This window comes from Mobula hypostoma, chromosome 4, assembly GCF_963921235.1.
Source record: "Mobula hypostoma chromosome 4, sMobHyp1.1, whole genome shotgun sequence".
In the NCBI taxonomy this organism is placed as follows: domain Eukaryota; kingdom Metazoa; phylum Chordata; class Chondrichthyes; order Myliobatiformes; family Myliobatidae; genus Mobula; species Mobula hypostoma.
The window spans coordinates 75,546,662-75,568,382 of NC_086100.1; the positions used below are offsets into that span (position 1 = coordinate 75,546,662).

At 40.7% G+C, this 21,721-nt stretch overlaps 1 protein-coding gene across 5 annotated transcripts in view; it reads right to left on the reverse strand.

Annotated features, from left to right (window-relative positions):
- The window catches only part of ppp2r3a (protein phosphatase 2, regulatory subunit B'', alpha), a 356,154-nt gene that overhangs the window by 68,231 nt on the left and 266,202 nt on the right, over positions 1–21,721 (reverse strand). For all 5 annotated transcript variants that reach the window (XM_063046036.1, XM_063046037.1, XM_063046038.1 and 2 more), the window contains 2 exons: positions 11,707–11,810; positions 6,510–6,612 (listed from right to left, as the gene is read on the reverse strand). In XM_063046036.1, coding sequence (XP_062902106.1) covers positions 6,510–6,612; positions 11,707–11,810 — 207 coding nt within the window. The remainder of the gene's footprint in view (positions 1–6,509; positions 6,613–11,706; positions 11,811–21,721) is intronic.

Genomic DNA, 21,721 nt, shown 5'->3' on the forward strand with positions numbered 1-21,721 from the left:
CGCTTGCTTCTTTCGGGCGGGTCTGCTTTAGATTTTGCCTTGGGGTTTTGGGGCGGACGGTGGCGGGAGGGGCTTCACGTTTTAGTTTTCTTCTCTTTGGGCTATATACATTATTGAAGTACTGGTTGCATCCTTTTTCCCGGTATCTTTTGTATGTTCTGTTTCCTCTCCGGGTTCATGGGTCGAGCCTATCGTCAATCCTCCTCGCTGTGGGTTGATTTTAGGTTTTATGGAGTCTATTATTAATTTTGTCTCCTGGAATACTAACGGTCTTAATCATCCTATTAAAAGGAAAAAAGTTTTTAAAGTGTTCCGGAGACTTAAAGCACAAATTTTATTTTTACAAGAGACCCATGTACGGAGGGGGAACAGACTACGTTTTTTTAAATTCTGGAAGGAGCAACAATTTCATTCGAACTCCAATGCTAAGATTCGAGGCGTCTCTATTTTTATAGATTCCTCAGTTACTTTTATACAACAGGATATTATTTCTGATCCGAATGGTAGATTTTTATTGGTTAGTGGTTTACTATTTAATAAAAAAGTAGTTTTGGTTAATGTTTATGCTCCTAATATGGATTGTCCGGAATTTTATAAATCATTGTTTAATCAGTTTCCGAATTTGAACGAGTTTTCATTGATCTGGGGCGGAGATCTTAATACCTGTTTGTCTCCAGCTTTGGACCGTTCGGCTCCTTTACAGACCTTACCTAATAAATCTGCAACTTTGATTAACTTTTTCCTTTCTGATTCTGGGTCGACGGACATTTGGCGTTTTCTGCATCCTCAGGAAAAAGATTTTTCCTTCTTTTCACATGTTCATCATTCCTATTCAAGAATTGATTATTTTTTTTATTGATTCTCGTCTTATTCCTTCAGTGATTAAATGTGATTATGATTCTATAACCATTTCGGATCACGCTCCACTTAAGCTTTCTATTAAAATTATGGCCAATATACAAAATAATAGACAATGGCGTTTTAATTCGCTGTTGCTTCAGGACTCGGACTTTGTTAACTTTATGAATGAACAGATTGAGCTTTTTTTTATCAATTAATCATACAGAGGATATTTCGGTTAACACTCTTTGGGACACTTTTAAAGCCTATATTCGTGGTCAGATTATTTCGTATTCTGCTGCTTTGAGGAAGAAACAGAAGCAGGAGGAGATGGCAATTGTGGACAAGATTAAAGAAATTGATAAGAAATATGTTATGGCTCCTTCTGAGGAGTTATACAAACAAAGAACTGAACTTCAAATGGAACACAGTTTACTACTCTCGTCCTCGATTGTAAACCAATTAAAGAAAACAAGAAGTGAATTTTATGTTCACAGTGACAAAATTGGCAAGCTGCTGGCTAATCAATTGAAATCTAATTATGTTAAATCTCAAATCAATCAGATTTATAACCAAAATGATCGATTGATACTGGATCATGTGGGGATTAATCAAACCTTTTGTGATTTTTATTCTTCTTTATATCAATCAGAGTCTCCTCGAGATTCTAAATATATGAATGATTTTTTAGATAAGTTAGACTTCCCTCAGATTTCACAGGATATGTCTTCTATATTAGATACTTCCATTACTATGGATGAGATTAAGAATGTTATTTTTTCTATGAATCTGGGGAAAGCTCCTGGCCCGGATGGGTTTACCGTTGAATTTTATAAATGTTTTGCTTCTTTATTGATCCCTTGGCTCTGTAGGTTTTTTGAGGCTTCTCTGAAACTTGGTAAACTTCCTGAATCTTTTAATAGAGCGTCAATTTCTTTAATACTAAAGAAGGATAAAGACCCTGCTCAATGTGCATCTTATAGACCAATATCTTTATTAAATGTTGATTCTAAAGTTTTTTCTAAGTTATTAGCAAATAGACTAGAAAAAGTACTTCCTTCTATTATTTCGGAAGACCAAACGAGTTTTATTAAAGGTCGTTACTCTTTTTATAATATTCGTACATTGTTAAATATCGTTTATACTCCCTCACAAAATGTTCCTGAGTGTGTTATTTCTTTAGACGCCGAGAAAGCTTTTGATAGAGTAGAATGGCCTTATTTATTTAAGGTGCTTGAAATGTTTAATTTGAGCTTGAAATTTATATCCTGGATTAAACTGTTATATTATTCCCCTGTAGCCTCGGTCCGTACTAACTCTTTAAACTCACCTTTTTTTCCTCTCTTTCGAGGTACTCGACAAGGCTGTCCTCTTAGTCCCCTATTATTTGATATTGCATTAGAACCTCTTGCAATTGCCATTCGAGAATCTTCAAATATTACTGGGATAACTCGGGGATTAAAGTCCCATAAATTATCACTCTATGCTGATGATTTACTTTTATATATTTCTAATCCTGAGAAATCTATTCCTGCTGTTTTAGAGTTATTAGCACAATTTGGTTTTTTTTCAGGTTATAAATTAAATCTTAGTAAGAGTGAACTCTTTCCGATTAATAAACATCTTCCCTTATATTATAAATTTCCATTTAAATTGATTGATAATTATTTTTCTTATCTTGGGATTAAAATTACTTGTAAATATAAAGATTTATTTAAGATTAACTTTTTACCATTAATAGACCATATTACTCAACTTTCATCTAAATGGTTTCCCTTATATTTAACTTTGATTGGTCGTATTAATGCAGTTAAGATGTTTTTTTTGCCAAAATTTTTATATGTGTTTCAGGCATTACCAATTTTTGTTCCAAAATCTTTCTTTGATAAAGTTGACTCTAAAATTTCTTCATTTATTTGGCAGAATAAGAATCCGAGACTGGGTAAAATACATTTACAGAAAGCTAAGAGAGATGGAGGTTTAGCATTACCTAACTTTAGATTCTATTATTGGGCTATTAATATTCGACATATGAAATTTTGGTTACTTGATCAGGACATACTATCTATTCCTAAATGGGTAGCATTGGAACTACAATCTGTTCAGGGTTTTACACTTGGCTCTATTTTAGGTTCCTCTCTCCCTTTTGATTCGAAATGCCTTAAGCAGGTCTCTAACCCGATAGTTAAATATGCTTTGAGCATTTGGTTTCAATTCAGAAAATTTTTTGATCTTAATCAATTCGGGTTAGCGATTCCTATTTTAGGTAACATATTTTTTCCTCCCTCTTTTACGGATCGCGCTTTTTAAACTTGGAAGACTAAGGGTATTTTACGGTTTTTGGATTTATTTTTAGATGGTTCCCTTATGTCTTTTGAACAATTATCTAATAAATATAACTTATAAAGAATACATTTTTTTAGATATTTACAAGTTAGAAATTTCCTAAGTACTATACTTTCTTCCTTTCCAATGCTTCCTCCTACATATATTTTAGATTCGATAATTAACCTCAATCCATGTCAGAAAGGTGCATCGGCTATGATTTATAATATTATTATGAAACTTAGGAAAGCTCCATTTGATAAGATTAGGGTAGATTGGGAACAGGAATTGGGGCTTACCATTTCTGTGGATGTTTGGGGGCAGATTTTACAATTAGTTAATACTTCCTCTATTTGTGCTAAACATTCCCTAATTCAATTTAAAGTGGTTCATAGAGCACATATGTCCAAAGATAAGTTAGCGCGTTTTTACTCGCATATTAGTCCTTTTTGTGATAGATGGTCGGGGCAGATAGCCTCTTTAACTCATATGTTTTGGTCTTGCCCTACTTTGGAAACTTTTTGGAGAGATATTTTTAATATTATTTCTAAGGTATTAAATATAGATATCTCTCCTCACCCTATTACTGCTATCTTTGGACTACCTAAAATTTCTAGTAATCTTTCCCCTTCAGCCCGTAGAATGATTGCATTTCTTACTTTAATGGCGAAAAGATGTATTTTACAACATTGGAAAGAGCTTAATGCTCCAACTACCTTTTTTTGGTTCTCTCAGATGATTTTATGTTTGAATCTGGAGAAAATTAGAAGTAACCTTTATGATTCTTCATTTAAATTTGAACAGATTTGGGGACCTTTTATTCGATATTTTCATTTAATGTAATATATACCCTTCTTGTTTTTTTTCCACTGTTTTTAATGGAGGTCGGGATTGAGGACGTGATTTTAAGTTTAACTCTGTTTGGTTTCAAGTTAGCCCATTGCTTTGCTTTGCTTTTAGTTAGTTGCACGGTGGGTTTTTTTCTGGGTTTTTTTTTTCTTTTTTTCCATTGATATATATAAAATTTAGTATACTATTATGTTATCTTGGTTTCTTATGTTTAAATTACATTGTTTGTAGTTTTTTTTTGGTATTGATACCTTCTGGAATTTTATTATACTTTAACATTGTATTAATGTTTATATGGCTTACCTTTTTGTATACTTATTCAATAAAAAGATTTAAAAAAAAACTATATATTATTGTTATGTCAATTGTTCTTCTCTTCATTGGTGCTGCTTAGCTGAACTTGTCCATTGTTATTTGTTGTTTTATATCCCTTAATTTTCATTGGTTACCCACTGTAAATATTTTAAGCAGAATTTAAATAATTCACACATCATTCACAGCTTTGAGGAGATAATAGTTGAACATTTAGTTACTTGAGCTTGATCTAAGATTCAATGAGTTAATGAATGAACCTAAAATACAACAACCAGGTACAGGTACAACCGGTTATTAGGAAGGCAAATGGAATGTTGGCCTTCATTGCTAGAGGGATTGAATTCAAGAGCAGGGAGGTCATGCTGCAACTATAGAGGGTACTGGTGATGCCGCACCTGGAGTACTGTGTGTGGTTCTGGTCTCCATACTTGAGGAAGGATATACTGGCTTTGAAGGCAGAGCAGAGGAGGTTCATCAGGTTGATTCCAGGGATGAAGGGGTTAACCTATGAGGAGAGATTGAGTAGCCTGGGACTATACTCTCTGGAGTTCAGACGAATGAGAGGGGATCTTATAGAAATATACAAAATTTTGAGAGGGATAGATAAGATAGAAGTAGGAAAGCTGTTTCCATTGGTAGATGCGACTAGAACTAGGGGACACTGCCTCAAGGTTCAGGGGAGAAGATTTAGGATGGAGATGATGAGAAATTGTTTTTCCCAAAGAGTGGTGAATCTGTGGAATTCTCTGCCCAGGGAAGCAGTTGAGGCTTCTTCACTAAACATATTTAAGAAACAGATAGGTTTTAACATAGTAAGGAAATTAAGGGTTTATGGGGAAAAGGAAGGTAGATGGAGCTGAGTTTACGGACAGATCGGTCATGATCTTATTGAATGGCGGGGCAGGCTCGATGGGCCGGATGTCCTACTCCTGCTCCTATTTCTTATGTTCTTATGTATAAGTTATTAGGAGTTCATGAAATTAAGTTTCCATTAGCAAAGATGAGATGCAAGAATAACAATTGATCTAGCATTAATTAACATTTACAGAGAGCCTCAAATCATGACCAAATTATGAAGTGTTTCCTAACTAAGCTCATAAATGGCTGACTTTTTTTTACTACATCCTTTTAATATTGAATTTTCCCAGATAGAAGTAGTTTCTCTTTATTTAACCCATCAAATAAAATTGTACCCTTCAAAGTTCAGTGTATACAGCTTAGTTTGTGTACAATAAATCTGTGAGCCCTGACTAATAAACACTTCCTAAATTACAGTACTCATAACTACACTCACTTGCACATCATTGAGATGTTCCCACAACCAATTACTTTACTTTAAGGATTCTTTATCTTGTTATGTCATATTCTTGTTATTTATTACTATTTTATATTTGTATTTGCACAGTTTATTGTCTTCTGCACTCCAATTGATCCTTCATTGACCCTGTTATAGTTACTATTCTATAGATTTACTGAGTATGCCCACAGGAAAATGAAATTCAGGGTTGTATATGGTGACATATATGTACTTTGATAATAAATTTACTTTAAACTTAAGCAAAACACTCTTGATTTGATCTATCTATGCATATGCAGAACTGTAGCAATAGCTGCAATCCTTTGCCCTATAAGCCCACTGATTATTAAGTCTAGCATTCCATTATTCAGTTTAATTGTTCTTTTTCATATACCTATCAATGGTAACACATAGATCCATAAGAATGGACTTCCAAGTCTCTCTGGATCAACATACTGTTTGTTGTTTTTCACTATTCAGCAGCTGCACTAATGTTTTAAGAACTATCGGGACAAGGTTACATTTGCATATATATTGAAATCCATTTTCTGAAGTTTTAATAAAGCTTTGTTCCTTCAATATTGCTTACAACATTGTTTGTCAAGAAACTTTCCCTATAATGAATGGCAGTGATTCCAACCGAGTGCAGTGAACACCAACCCTAATTCTACACTTGTTATTCCACTTGTAGTGCACATTTGAGATCTGCAATTTCACTGTATTTATACATTTCACGGTTAGACTTCTGTTCCAGATACTTCATCTACCGCATAAAATAAACACAAAATTAAAGAAACTTCTCATATCTTACAGAATTGTTAAGGCTTTGATTTTATTAAATGCTGTATTGCATTCAAAGAGGGGAGACACCATGTATACAGACCTGTAGAAGTGGGATGAAGTCTTCCTGTTCTAGGTAGTCACAGCCTGGTTTGGCAAGAAGATAAACAAACTTAGATGCATCATCGTGACAGCTCTGTAGTACTCTGTGGAAGATATAACCATTGAATTTATTATTCAAGGGCAATAAAGAATCCATTCCATGTGCAAAGATGAACATTTGGACATTTGCCCTCATCCACTCTTTTCAAAATTCTAGTATTTTTGTCTATATTCCACTGTAACGGCGGGAGGAGCGGGAGCAGCGCACAGCGCGTGCACAGCCCTCTGGTGAAAAATGATATCGTATCCGTTAAACAGGGGCCGTGGACAATTCTGATTTGATGGAGAGTGACATGAAAGCACAGAGGAACATCTGGAGAAATTTCTGGAACGCTTGTTCGCTGCTGTCATTACTGCGTGGTCCGGAATCTTCCAGAGGGTAGGCCTCAAAATCCCCGGCTTTGCCTGCTGTTGGCGACCGAGATTGAGGTCGAATCGTTCGGAAAGAGATGGTGCTCAGTACTCGGTGTCGGAGAACAGATTCAGAGGCTTGAAGTTTTCGGATGACTCAGAGACGGATTGTGGTCGGGCATGGCAGGGAGAGTTTTTCTTCCTTCCCTCGTCTGCGTGAGATGTGGGACATTTGAGAGACTTTGAACTTTTACTGTGCTCATGGACTGTTCTTCATCAAGTTATGGCATTGTTGCACTGTTGTAATTATATGTTATAATTATGTGGTTTTGTTAGTTTTTTCAGTCTTGGTCTGTCCTGTGTTTTGTGATATCACACTGGAGGAAATATTGTATCATTTCTTAATGCATGCATTATTAAATGACAATAAAAGAGGACTGCGTGTCTTCATAATCTATATTCTATATCACTCAACAATTCAACACAATTCTGTTTTAAAGTATTCCATCCAAAAATATATTTGTAGAGCAAAGCAAAAGAGCAAAGGCCTAGGACTAATTGACTTGTCCATATCCTTTCTCTCACATCCAAGTAAATCTACACATTACAATTTCTACTGTCTCCTGTAATGATCATGTGCTTAGTAAATAAATGCAGGTTATTTTTCAGCATCAACTATTGCTTTTTAATTAAGTTCGTTCATCATAAAAATAACACAATTTTCCACTGTTGACTTCAAAGCAAAATTACTTCTATTTAAAGCTAAACCTTGAAAAACTGAATAATGCACTGTTATGATTTTTTCCACATCTCAGCGATGTGATGTTGAAATGAGCAAGGAGGTGATGGTGCAAGTTTGTAAAACATTGGTCAATCTTCAGTTGCAGTACAGAGTTTCATTCTAATATTAAGAAAGCTGAGATAGTGCCTGAGAGGTTACAGAGAAAGTTCACCAATATGTTGCCTGTGATGGGGCACTTTAATTATGAGAAGACACTGGAGAGACATTTGTTTGGGTAAGAGAGTAAGAGGAGTCCCCCTTAAGGAACATTATGAGGGACATCGACAAGGTAGAGTACCAATATCTTTTCCCTTATTGTGGGTGAATAAAACTAAAGGGCATAGATTTAGAGTGGAGGACAAGAGAATTAGAGTGGATCCAGAGACAAGTACCTGGAATGAGTGGTGGAAACAAGAGTTTCTAATAGCACTTAAGGTGGTGGTGTCAGGATGAGCACTTGAATCATCCACCTAGATGGATAGGGTCCCACTGGCTTCCATGCTGTCCAATTCCATGACTCTCAAGTTTTGGCCCAAATAAGTAAAGCGGATTTCCGTTAATTGGGACACATTGGGACCAGTACATTATGGACCAATTAAGCAGCTATGCCAATTAGCTGAAGTTTAATGGAAATTATCAAAAAGGGTATTAAAAAAAGACAAAACTACCGTTTAACTGGGTAACAATTTATGTATTTAAAATACAGAACAAGTAAAATACAACCGATACTACTGAAGTACTAGAAAGTTGTGTGTTAGTTCCTAATAGTTACCGAAAGAGGAATTCATCCAGTGTACCCGGCTGTATTCTTTAGATTGACTGTACATTAACAATATCAGTGCACAGTGCAGATAATGAACTGCCCTCATATATAATGCTTGGCTTTTGCAATTCCATCCACCTAATCCTCATTTTTATTTGATGTTTGCGGACACCTTCAAATTCTTGATAGTTCTCAACTTGTTGAAGTAGTGAAATTGTTTCATTCCCAGTCTTGGCTGTTTCTGCCATCTCCAACCCTGAATGCTTGAAAGTGTAGTGAGCAAAACAGTTTAGGATTGTCTTACTGCTTATTTCTCGCCAACTATCAGTGACCAAAATAACTGCTTTTTGAACACAAACACACCCAACTGCCGCAACTTAAAAACTGTTTGTCATAAGCATAATGTAGTGTCTAACCGCCAAGCAAGCGCATGTGACTGCTGCTAATTAGAATCTATTCCGCTATAGTCTTCTGCTACAATGAAGCAGCATAGTGTCCCAAATAAAGGAGAGGAATCCTGGCTATTTTCTCGATTAGCTTTTGTTCTTTAAGAGCTGTCCTAAATAACCAATGGTCCAATTAATCTGAATCTACTGTACTTAGTATTATAGCAGATGGGTATGAGAACTCAGTGGTAACAGGAAAGCATTATATCTGCATTGTCCTGTCAAGTCAAATTTGTATTTACACCTCAGTTTGGACTATATAGAACTGCTCGACTTACACCAAACAGTATTGTTTACAATTAAATCATTTGGTAGGCCTCAGTGCGTTCCCATTACTTAAACTAGAAGAACAGAACTGAAATGCTGCTTCATCTGTGGAAGGTAGCATAGGAAGGTGATCCACCATTTGATTATAAGTACACACAAATCAATGTTTTGTGAACAATAGATAGCAAACAATTTTCCAAAGCCCAGCAAGGGTCAAGAATGTGAATAGGAAATAGACTGGGAAAATTAACCATCACTTGACACCTTCTGTTCATTTTCCACCAGTTTAAGCAATAAGCTTTAGTTTAACACTACTTACATTCAACTTCACTTAGAATGTCTTGCACCTTTTATTCTAATAAACTAAATTTCCAAACATAATATAGAAAAAACAAGTTTCTAATATTAGTCTGAAAAACACATATTTTTACGCGTGCATTCCTTAATAAATTAAGTGATACATGATTTTAAGTGATTTTAAATACAAGATTTGAAATTAAGTGAAGCATGATTTTTTTTGGATTGGAATTCCGAGATTGAGATCTTGGCAGGTGAAGATATGATGCCAAAGCTACAGTGATTAAGATGGGAGGTCAGAAGAGCTCCTAACAACAGGAGCATGGAGAGTTCTTGGACTAAACTTTAAGTCACCTTCTTGGAATCCCCTTTGGCTCTATGTCCACAATTGTCTGGTTACATTTCTTTTGTGTGTCTCGGAATGTTTTTCTACATCAGAGCAGCTATATTAATAAAGTTGTTTGCATTATCTGGCAAGTAGTCTGGACTGTATTCTGATGCAATGTTAACTGCTCCACTGCCAGAAATACCTCTTTCATAAAACCACAGTGCAGTTTACCCTCTTGGTGATATCCTTTGCAGATCAGGCAACTTCTCCTTGTAACTTGAATTATGTTTATTCTCAACCAAATATCACAAACAATAACTGCTCATTTTTGCTCATTGTTGTTTGCAAAACATTGCACAGACATGTATGCAAGACTTTAAAGTTTGTGGATAATATGAAGAGACGTGGAGGGGTAGATGGTGCTACGGAAGCAATGCAATTGCAGCAGGAGTTGGATGAGTTGAAAGAATAGCAAAAAAGTCGCAGGTATAGTCCGTGAGCCAGTAGGGTTGGTCTGAGGGGAATGATGCTCGTGGTGATTTTTGGCAGGGTATACATCTCTAGAGTTAGAAAATTTGTGATAGCATTGCACCAGTGGTAGTTTTATGTGTGCTATCATGCATTTTATAACACTACCCTAAAATAAGCATTTCTGAAAAGTGCCTAACATAAAGTACAACATAAACATTTTTAGTGGTATTTTGTCATCAGTAATCCCTGAACATTGAAATTTGTCACAATGATAGCTCAGTTCAAGCACTTCTCATCAAATGTTGTTATAAAATTCTACATTGAAAACTATGTCATTGGTGGCACTCGCAGAACAGTGCCCAATTTCAGTAGAGTGAATCATTTCATTTTTAGCAAAATATTTGTCTGTTGTTTATTTTAGAAAAATATTTGTCTGTTCGGCACAGACTAGAAGGGCCAAGATGGCCTGTTTCTGTGCTGTAATTATTATATGGTTAACTTCATTGGGTGCAAAAACACTGCAGGCTCTGCTAGATCAGGGGTCCCCAACCTTTTTTGCACCGCGGTCTGGTTTAATATTGATGATATTCTCACAGACCGGCCGACACCGGGGGGCGGGGGAGGGTGGTGGTATTCAAGTAGGGTTAAACTCACCTCAACATGTCTTTTACAGTTAGGGCTGCCAACTTTCTCACTCCAAAATAAGGGACAAAAGTAGCAGTCAAATACAGGACTTGTGTTTATCCTGAGACAGACTACCACGACCATGAAGCCTTGCGTGGGCACCTGTGTGCGCATGCATGCTGTGCGTATGCGCGTACGTGCCGATTTTTTTTTCCACAAATCGGTTTTGGCTTAATCTTCCCGACTACACTGTACATACTTTACTTCTACTTTATATAGGCTGTGTATTTATCATATAATTCCTGCTTTTACTATATGTTAGTGTTATTTTAGGTTTTATGCCTTATTTGGTATGATTTAATAGGTTAATAGGGTCTGGGAACGCTCAAAAATTTTTCCCATATAAATTAATGGTAATTGCTTCTTCACTTTACGCTATTTCGGCATGAACGGTTTCATAGGAACACTCTACCTTAGCGGGGGAAATACAGGAGAAGGGCGGTCCCGTATGGGACAAACCAATTTAGCCCAATATATGGGATGTCCCGGCAAATACGGGACAGTTGCAACCCTATCATCAAGTTCAACAGTGCGTGACAGGGAATGAGGAAAGGTGAAGCTGACTCATATCGTTTCCTTGTGGCCTGGTAGCACATGCTTTGCAGCCCGGTACCGGTCCGCGGTCAGGTGGTTGGGGACCGCTGTGCTAGATCATGAAAATAAAGAGCCTTTTTATGTGGAAGTGAGGTTGGTGTATCAATGCATACTGGTGAGTGTAATAACCAAGTTTAGGGCAGAAATAACACTCACTTTCTCCATATGGCTATAAATGGGTGCACAGAGACAAATCCCGTTCGTTCTCCACCAGCAGAAATGAACATGGGGGCCTTCCAGTATAAAGGACATCCACATGCCTGGAGAAACAAAAGACAAGCCAGTAATATCACTAAAGGCCTACACGGAAATTTCTAAAACATCACAACTGGGACATATCTAACATCAGAGACATAACAGTCATACTACACAAGAAGTGGTCCTTCTGTCCACTGAGACTATGCTATCAAAGCACTGATTTACACCAATTCTTTTTTATTTTCCCCAAATTTCAATTATTCATTTCCAGATTCTACTACTAATTTACACACCAGGGGCAATTCACAGTGGTTAATTAAACTACTAACACACACAAAATGCTGGAGAAACTCAGCAGGCCAGGCAACATCTATAGAGAAGAGTACAGTCAACATTTTGGGCTGAAACCCTTCGGCAGGACTCTTTTCCACAGATACTGCTTGGCCTGCTGACTTCCTCCAGCATTTTGTGTGTGTTGCTTGGATTTCCAGCATCTGCAGATTTTCTCTTGTTTGTAATTAAACTACTATTTGTACATCCTTGGGGAGTGGGGAGGAAAAAAAAACTCTCACAGTCACAAGGAAAATTTACAAATTCCTCACAGCCAGCAGCAGAAGTCGGGATTGAACCCTGGTCTCTTCAGTCATGAGGCAGTAGCTCTACTAGCTTAACCAATGTGTGAGACATTGTAAAAAAAAGCCTTAAGGTGATAGACTGGGTTTCATAGCAAGTTGATAACACTGCCTGGGGAAGGGCCCCCACTCAGTCGCACACTATTTAGTGGTAATTGTGTGTTCCACATAGGTTTTCAAGCACCATATTTTGAAAACAAGAGTCAAACCAACAGCCACTGTTATATAGCACAATTTGTACTACCGATGAAAGATGAATTTATAGTCAAGTTACCATTTGCTTCTCTACTTTTGATTCAAAATATTCCAAACCATGATTTCAACCAGAGAATTATTTCTTTTTAAAGGAACTCCAAAACATAAAACTAATCGAAAAAGAATACACGAAACCAGAAATAAATGTGTGTGCTTCACTTTTGAATTTAGTGAGGCACCCAATTATGACCTAATTCGTAGCTGCATCCACAACTACCAAGAAATTTGTGCCCGTGAATGGTCCGGCAGAATCTACACGAATCCTCTGCCAGGGCAATGCAGGCTATTCACAGGAATGCAAAGCACTGCTCTTGGTATCTTCTGGACCTGCCGTCATCCTGAACATTGCACAGTAAATTGCTAAATCTGCTGATCTATCCCAAGTCACCAGACAAAGCTCTGAGCCAAGCTTTCATTTTGACCACGCCTAGATGATAGGCATGTAATGCATCCAATGCTTCAGCTCTCAGCCTGGATGGTACAACAGCTCTCAATCCCCACATAGGGCAACCAACCCCCATCAAGGGCAAGTTCATCCCAGTGCTGGTAAAAATAAGGGAACTGGACTTTCTGCTGCACTTTCCAGCCATTTTTGGTGGCCATGTAGACCTGAGACAGTGTGGGGTCTTTGCTGGTTTCCTTTCAGATCGTCTCTGCTGTAATAGGGAGACTTTTGATTCGTATTAGGGAGAAATTGTCAGGAGGAGAGTCCTGTTTCGTAAATTTTTCAGCTGTGTTTTTTTCCAATCATGATTTCCATGATTAGCCGTCCTCTTAAATTGCATCTTGTAATTGTGTTCTCCAGGAAACAGAGCACACCTCTGCAGCAGTAAGGGAAAGTGATGCAAAGGCTGTGGGGAGTTCACTTCCATTATTCACAATATGTGACATGACTACGCCTATTACAAGGCAAGATGTGACATGCAAGCTTCACTGGATGATGTGGATAATAATATGTGTGACGAGAATACACATAGATCAAGATGTTAGCTGGCCTGGGCTGGCACCAGTGGGATCAGCAGTTGGTCTGCCACCTGTCTTCAGGAGAGAGAGAGAGATAAGGAAAACAATGGAACAGCATTTGGAGATGTTAATGAAGGGGAAGGAGAGCTGTCAAGATCGGCTCCCCCTTTGAACCCCGAACTGTTTGAAGTGATGGACAGGCGATACCCCAGCAGGGGGATAAAAAGGGACAGGTTCGCTAAGGCAAGACACACACGACACCCGAAGTAACGAGACCCTGGAAGCGGTGCGTCTCTCACAAGTCGGTGGGAAGTTTTGGAAGGCCAGTTGTGGGACCAGGCCATAGACGCACGGGGTGGAAAGGCACAATCGGCGGGAACCTGGTGTGTGTCCACCCTTGCCTGGGTGCCAGGTTCACCGCAGAGAAATGATCGTATCTGGAAACGGAGGGGTCACGGTCGGTGACCTCAGATGACATCACAAAGGACTCGCCCGAAAGCTGACTGCAAAGGTCTGTGTGGAAGCCTTGAATATTCATTCGTTTTGCTCTCTCTCTCCTTCCCCCCACTGTCCATTGCCACGGCAGCAATTACTCTGAACTGAACTGAACTAAATTGAACTGAACTTTGCATCACTTTGAAACTGGTCATTTACGCCTAGACAACAACAGAGCTTGATTGATCCTGTTATGTGAATTCTGTGTACATGTATGTTTATCATTGCTGAACTGTTGCATTCATTATCCTTTTGATTAGAGTACTGTGTTGCTTGTTTCTCTAATAAAACTTTCTTAGTTCTAGTAATCCAGACTCCAACTGAGTGATCCATTTCTGCTGGTTTGGCAACCCAGTTCCGGGGTACGTAACATAAGTGGGGTTCTCGTCTGCGATTCTGAACGCTAAATTTGGGACGGAGTAAATTGATTGGGTCAAAATTCCTGAAAGAGAAAAGACAAACAGCAGAAATGGAGGCTGAGGAAATTATAAAGGCGTCGACCTTGGAGGCATTAGAGGATGCCAGGAAATCGGAATTGGTAGCTGTGGCCAAAACGGGTGAATCTTGCTAAGGTGAAGTCGACAATGAGGAGAGAGGAGATACACAGAGCTATTGTAGAGCACTATGTATCTAAAGGTGTGTTTCCCCAAGGTGAGCTGGGGGAGGTGTCTATTGAAAAACCTGCCGGAGATGCGGTACAGGTGCAGCTTGAAAAACTGAGACTCGAGCACGAGTTCCAGGTACGGCAGTTGGAGCGAGAAGAGAAAGAGAGGGACAGACAGTTGGAGCGAGAAGAGAAAGAGAGGCAATGGGAGTGAGAAGAGAGAGAGAGAGGCAGAGGGAAAGGAAATTTGAGCTGGAGAAGTTAAAGATAAGGGCAGAGCAGGGGCCTGTGCCGAACCAAGGTGGAGGGTTCTGGGCTACCCAGGAGGTTAGGCTGGTTCCCCCATTTGACGATACCGACGTGGATCGGTACTTTCTCCATTTCGAAAAAGTTGCTACAAGTCAGGACTGGCCGAGGGATAAGTGGGCTGTTTTGCTTCAGAGTGTACTGAAAGGGAAAGCCCAAGAAGCTTACTCAGCTTTGTCCGCGGAAGATGCCCAGTGGTATGAGGTGGTGAAAGAGGCCATCCTCAGGATTTATGAGTTGGTCCCGGAGGCATACCGGCGGAGGTTCCGGAATGCGAGGAAGCAGTGGGACCGCACGTATTTAGAGTTTGCCCGTGAGATGCAGACATATTGTGAGCGTTGGTGCGCCTCGAAGGGGGTAGAGGGGGATTATGACAGACTGCTACAGCTAATCCTGATTGAGCAGTTTAAAGGTTGTGTCCCTGAGGGTATGAGACCCTACCTCGATGAGAAAGAGGCAGCCACGTTAGCCACAACTGCTAAGTTAGCGGATGAGTATGCGTTGACGCATAAAATGAAGTTTGCCCCGAGTAAAAGCTGACTGTAAAAGCTTTTATAGATATGTAAAAAGGAAAAGACTGGTAATAGCTTTTATAGATATGTAAAAAGGAAAAGACTGGTAAAGACAAATGTAGGTCCCCTACAGACAGAAACAGGTGAATTGATTATGGGGAGCAAGGACATGGCAGACCAATTGAATAATTACTTTGGTTCTGTCTTCACTAAGGAGGACATAAATAATCTTCCAGAAATAGTAGGGGACAGAGGGTCCAGTGAGATGGAGGAACTGAGCGAAATACATGTTAGTAGGGAAGTGGTGTTGGGTAAATTGAAGGGATTAAAGGCAGATAAATCACCAGGGCCAGATGGTCTGCATCCCGGAGTGCTTAAAGAAGTAGCCCAAGAAATAGTGGATGCATTAGTGATAATTTTTCAAAACTCGTTAGATTCTGGACTAGTTCCTGAGGATTGGAGGGTGGCTAATGTAACCCCACTTTTTAAAAAAGGAGGGAGAGAGAAACCGGGGAATTATAGACCGGTTAGCCTAACGTCGGTGGTGGGGAAACTGCTGGAGTCAGTTATCAAGGATGTGATAACAGCACATTTGGAAAGCGGTGAAATGATCGGACAAAGTCAGCATGGATTTGTGTAAGGAAAATCATGTCTGACGAATCTCATAGAATTTTTTGAGGATGTAACTAGTAGAGTGGATAGGGGAGAACCAGTGGATGTGGTATATTTGGATTTTCAAAAGGCTTTTGACAAGGTCCCACACAGGAGATTAGTGTGCAAACTTAAAGCACACGGTATTGGGGGTAAGGTATTGATGTGGATAGAGAATTGGTTAGCAGACAGGAAGCAAAGAGTGGGAATAAACGGGACCTTTTCAGAATGGCAGGCAGTGACTAGTGGGGTACCGCAAGGCTCAGTGCTGGGACTCCAGTTGTTTACAATATATATTAATGACTTGGATGAGGGAATTAAATGCAGCATCTCCAAGTTTGCGGATGACACGAAGCTGGGCGGCAGTGTTAGCTGTGAGGAGGATGCTAAGAGGATGCAGGGTGACTTGGATAGGTTGGGTGAGTGGGCAAATTCATGGCAGATGCAATTTAATGTGGATAAATGTGAAGTTATCCACTTTGGTGGCAAAAATAGGAAAACAGATTATTATCTGAATGGTGGCCGATTAGGAAAAGGGGAGGTGCAACGAGACCTGGGTGTCATTATACACCGGTCATTGAAAGTGGGCATGCAGGTACAGCAGGCGGTGAAAAAGGCGAATGGTATGCTGGCATTTATAGCGAGAGGATTTGAGTGCAGGAGCAGGGAGGTACGACTGCAGTTGTACAAGGCCTTGGTGAGACCACACCTGGAGTATTGTGTGCAGTTTTGGTCCCCTAATCTGAGGAAAGACATCCTTGCCATAGAAGGAGTACAAAGAAGGTTCACCAGATTGATTCCTGGGATGGCAGGACTTTCATATGAAGAAAGACTGGATGAACTGGGCTTGTACTCGTTGGAATTTAGAAGATTGAGGGGGGATCTGATTGAAACGTATAAAATCCTAAAGGGATTGGACAGGCTAGATGCAGGAAGATTGTTCCCGATGTTGGGGAAGTCCAGAACGAGGGGTCACAGTTTGAGGATAAAGGGGAAGCCTTCTAGGACTGAGATTAGGAAGAACTTCTTCACACAGAGAGTAGTGAATCTGTGGAATTCTCTGCCACAGGAAACAGTTGAGGGCAGTTCATTGGCTATATTTAAGAGGGAGTTAGATATGGCCCTTGTGGCTATGGGGATCAGGGGGTATGGAGGGAAGGCTGGTGCAGGGTTCTGAGTTGGATGATCAGCCATGATCATAATAAATGGTGGTGCAGGCTCGAAGGGCCGAATGGCCTACTCCTGCACCTATTTTCTATGTTTCTATGTTTCTACGTAAAGGCTACCAGAAGGGTAGTCAGGACGGTGGGGAGAGTCCGCCAGAAAAGTCAGAAAGCAAGCTGGGGACTAGTGAGAAGGATAAGGTAGACCGGAAGCAGTCTGGTAGGAAGTCTCCTGGGGTCGTCTGTTATAATTGCGGGAAAGTCGGACACTTTGCGTCCAGGTGCTTTGCCCCAAAGAAGGAGACGGGAAAAGGAAAAATGGTGATTTTGACTGGCTGTATCGAACTGGTAAACGAACCGCTAGGACAGGACAGGTCTGCCAAAGTTCAGGAAGGGCGCAAGAGGTTTATCTCGGCCGGACTGGTGTCAGTGAAGGAGGGGTTAAAACCAGTTCCAGTGCGGATCTGGAGAGACACGGGAGCGTGTCAGTCACTAATACTGAAGAGTGTATTAGAGTTTAGCTCAGAGACCCAGACTGGGGAGGTCAAGGTCAAAGGTATTGGGGAAGGACAGAGGCCGTCCCTTTGTACCAGATATATTACAAAGCAACCTGGTCTCTGGACTAGTCACGATCGGGGTGAGGCCCGAATTACCGATGAAAGGCGTGGAAGTCTTGCTCGGTAATGACATTGCCGGGGGAATCGTGTTCTCAGCCATGAGATTGACAGGTCAGCCTGCCAGCATTGAGGCCCCGCCCATGGACTCACAGGTTCATCACGGGACTGCGGTAGTAAATTTAGCTCAGACGTTTCTGCCAGCCTTGTACGAGAAGAGGGTAGAAAGTGAAAAGAAGGAGTGTAGTGAGACAAGAGGTAGTGAGGGAGCTGAGACAGACTTAGCATTAGCCAGGAAAGAATTCGTGCAGGCGCAGGAGCGAGACGAGGGGCTGATGGTTTTGGCAGGGACAGCTCTCTCTGACACAGACTTAACAAGGGAACTAGTAGGCTATTGTGCGGAGGAGGAAGTGCTAAGGAAGAAAGGGAGACCAAGTACCGTACCCGCAGATGAGGAATGGGGGGTGGTGCAAAAGAGTCATGGGGATGAGATTTTTAACCTGGCCCACAAGGTACCCCTCGGTGGACATTTTGCGGTGCTGGAGGAAACAGTTGGTGGAATCATGAAAGAGGTTTACCGGCTGTGCCGGAGGAAGGATGTTATTGATTATGGCCGACGCGAACTGAGATGGTCACAGGCTTTTGATATGCTAACAAACCTAGTCGGTGTTAGCGTGGAAATCAATGAAGCTAGGGTCTCCCTGATAAGAGAAAAAAACCATTTTGAAAAGACGAGTATGGTATCGACCAGATGGGAGAAGGCTATTGTTTTGGCCAGCTCTGCTGATAAGGTCTCTCCCTTAATCCCCGAACAAAGCGACTCTTTAGAAGATGTAATTAAACGACTCGCACACGTGTGTTTGATTGTCCCGAGGCGATGCAAAGAACTGGGACGTTAGGTGGTGTCTGTTACACTAGGCCAGCCTAGCGAGCACCACTCCTATAGAATGAGTAATTCAGTGACTAAAGGGCTGACGAACACAGAGGTCTGTATTGGCGATGTAATACGGCTGTCTGAAGCCAGCTTGATAGTGAACCTTGAAAAAAATGAGTTCGGCCACACGAAGGTCACTTACCTGGGAATTGTGGTGACACAGGGGCAGCTGGCAGCAATGCAAGCTAAAGTGCGGGCTATCTCTGACATCCCAACCCTGACAGACAAGAGGGCCCTCAGAAGGCTCTTGGAGATGGTGGGGTACTGTAGGAAGTTTTGCAATAACTCTGCGGTTACTACCCCTCCCCCTCCTACTAAGCCCTTGCGAGAGAAAACTAAGTCGGAATGGGACGACCCTTGTTATTGTGGTCCGCGACGAAACCCAATGAGAGGTTACATTGATCGCAATTCATCCGTGTTTTTGACCACTGTGTAGTTTGTTAAGTTGGAGCCTGGTCTAAGGGATTATTAATAACACATATAAAAGGAACAGAAAATGTGATGGCTGACTGTCTGTCAGGTGTTGACAACTTCAAATTCGCTGTATTAGGCAAATAGCTGATAAAGATGTGTATTTGTGTGTATCAAATAATGTATTCATGTTTGTAATTTTTACCCCCGGTAAAAATCCTTAAAAGGGGGGAAGTGTGACGAGAATACACATAGATTAAGATGTTAGCTGGCCTGGGCTGGCACCAGTGGGATCAGCAGTTGGTCTGCCACCTGTCTTCAGGAGAGAGAGAGAGATAAGGAAAACAATGGAGCAGCATTTGGAGATGTTAATGAAGGGGAAGGAGAGCTGTCAAGATCGGCTCCCCCTTTGAACCCCGAACTGTTTGAAGTGATGGACAGGCGATACCCCAGCAGGGGGATAAAAAGGGACAGGTTCGCTAAGGCAAGACACACACGACACCCGAAGTAACGAGACCCTGGAAGCGGTGCGTCTCTCACAAGTCGGTGGGAAGTTTTGGAAGGCCAGTTGCGGGACCAGGCCATAGACGCACGGGGTGGAAAGGCACGATCGGCCGGAACCTGGTGTGTGTCCACCCTTGCCTGGGTGCCAGGTTCACCGCAGAGAAATGATCGTATCTGGAAACAGAGGGGGTCACGGTCGGTGACCTCAGATGACATCACAAAGGACTCGCCCGAAAGCTGACTGCGAAGGTCTGTGTGGAAGCCTTGAATATTCATTCGTTTTGCTCTTTCTCTCCTTCCCCCCACTGTCCATCGCCACGGCAGCAATTACTGCGAACTGAACTGAACTAAGTTGAACTGAACTTTGCGTCACTTTGAAACTGGTCATTTACCCCTAGACAACGACAGAGCTTGATTGATCCTGTTATCTGAATTCTGTGTACATGTATGTTTATCATTGCTGAACTGTTGCAGTCATTATCCTTTTGATTAGAGTACTGTGTTGCTTGTTTCTTTAATAAAACTTTCTTAGTTCTAGTAATCCAGACTCCAACTGAGTGATCCATTTCTGCTGGTTTGGCAACCCAGTTACGGGGTACGTAACATATGCGAGCACAGTGTCTAACATCACTATTTCCTTTGTCTTTTGGAAAGCCATCTCACATTGTTTTGTCCATTGCCATTTCTGCCCGATATGTCAACTACTATAACAGGTTCAAGGGGTAGAGCACAGTAGCCAGCTTTGGTAGAAACATGTTATAGTAATTGACAAATCCTAAAAAGGGATGCACTTGTGACACATCCTTTGCCCATGAGGCATCCACCACTGCTTGAATTTTCTCAGCATATTTGTGTAATCCTTGAACATCAATGGTGTGACCACAGTAAATAATGCTTGGTTGAAAGAATTCACACTTGTTGTATCATGCTCTGAGCCCATAATCTTCTGTTTTTAACACTTGAGATCTTGGAGATGTTTCTTGTCAACCTTACTGGCAACAATGATTTCATCCAGGTAACACTGAGTGCCTGGGCAGCCTTGCAACACCTGGTCCACGGCTTTCTGCCAGAATGCAGGTGCTACTACAAAAATAAGCCCATTATAGCGATAAAGCCTTTTGTTAGTGTTTATGGTGAGAAACACTTTGGACCCTTCATCCATCTTTATCTGTAGGCAGGCCTCTGCTAAGTCCACTTTGCTGACATGTTTTCCTACCCGAAAAGTTTGCAAAGATATCCTCTACGCTGGGCAGAGGGTAATGATCTATCTTCAGCACAGAGTTGACGGTGACCTTAAAATCACCATAGATTCTGACAGACCCATTCTTCAGAACCTTTTTTCATTCGCTTTCAGTTGACTCTATTGCAGGAGATGTGGCAAGCAAATGGTGGATGGATTTCCAATCAAGTTGTAGCTGTCTCAGCCACTCATTATCCCACAATGCTAGTTCTTCTGCTTTTCATACAAGCCCAATGTGGCTTGTTGGTTATGAATGTCATTCCCACAGGAGTTATCTCTTCTTCAGTACAAGTTCTTAGTTGGATATTTGTAGGCTTCAGTATAGGATCTTTGAAATGCCATTTATGTACCTGCAGGTTCTCTTTCTTGCTCACTAGTAAATTGTAACTGTGGGGTTAGGTTGGAATCACAGACCCACCTAAAAGTGACTGGACAGTTTTCTTGAATTAGTTAAGACTAAGGGGATGATGGAAAACCTGACAAGGGTCAAACAACATGAGAATGCACCAAAATTATTAGTATTTTGCATTGGAACAGACAACTGATCCATATCACAACAGAATGTTTACATCAAACCCACTTCCTCAGATGGTACCCGTGGCAATGAATGAATGAATCGACGGCTTCAGTTATAAGGAAAGGCTGGGCAGGCTGCAACTTTTCTTCAGAGTGCTGGAGGCCGAGGGAAT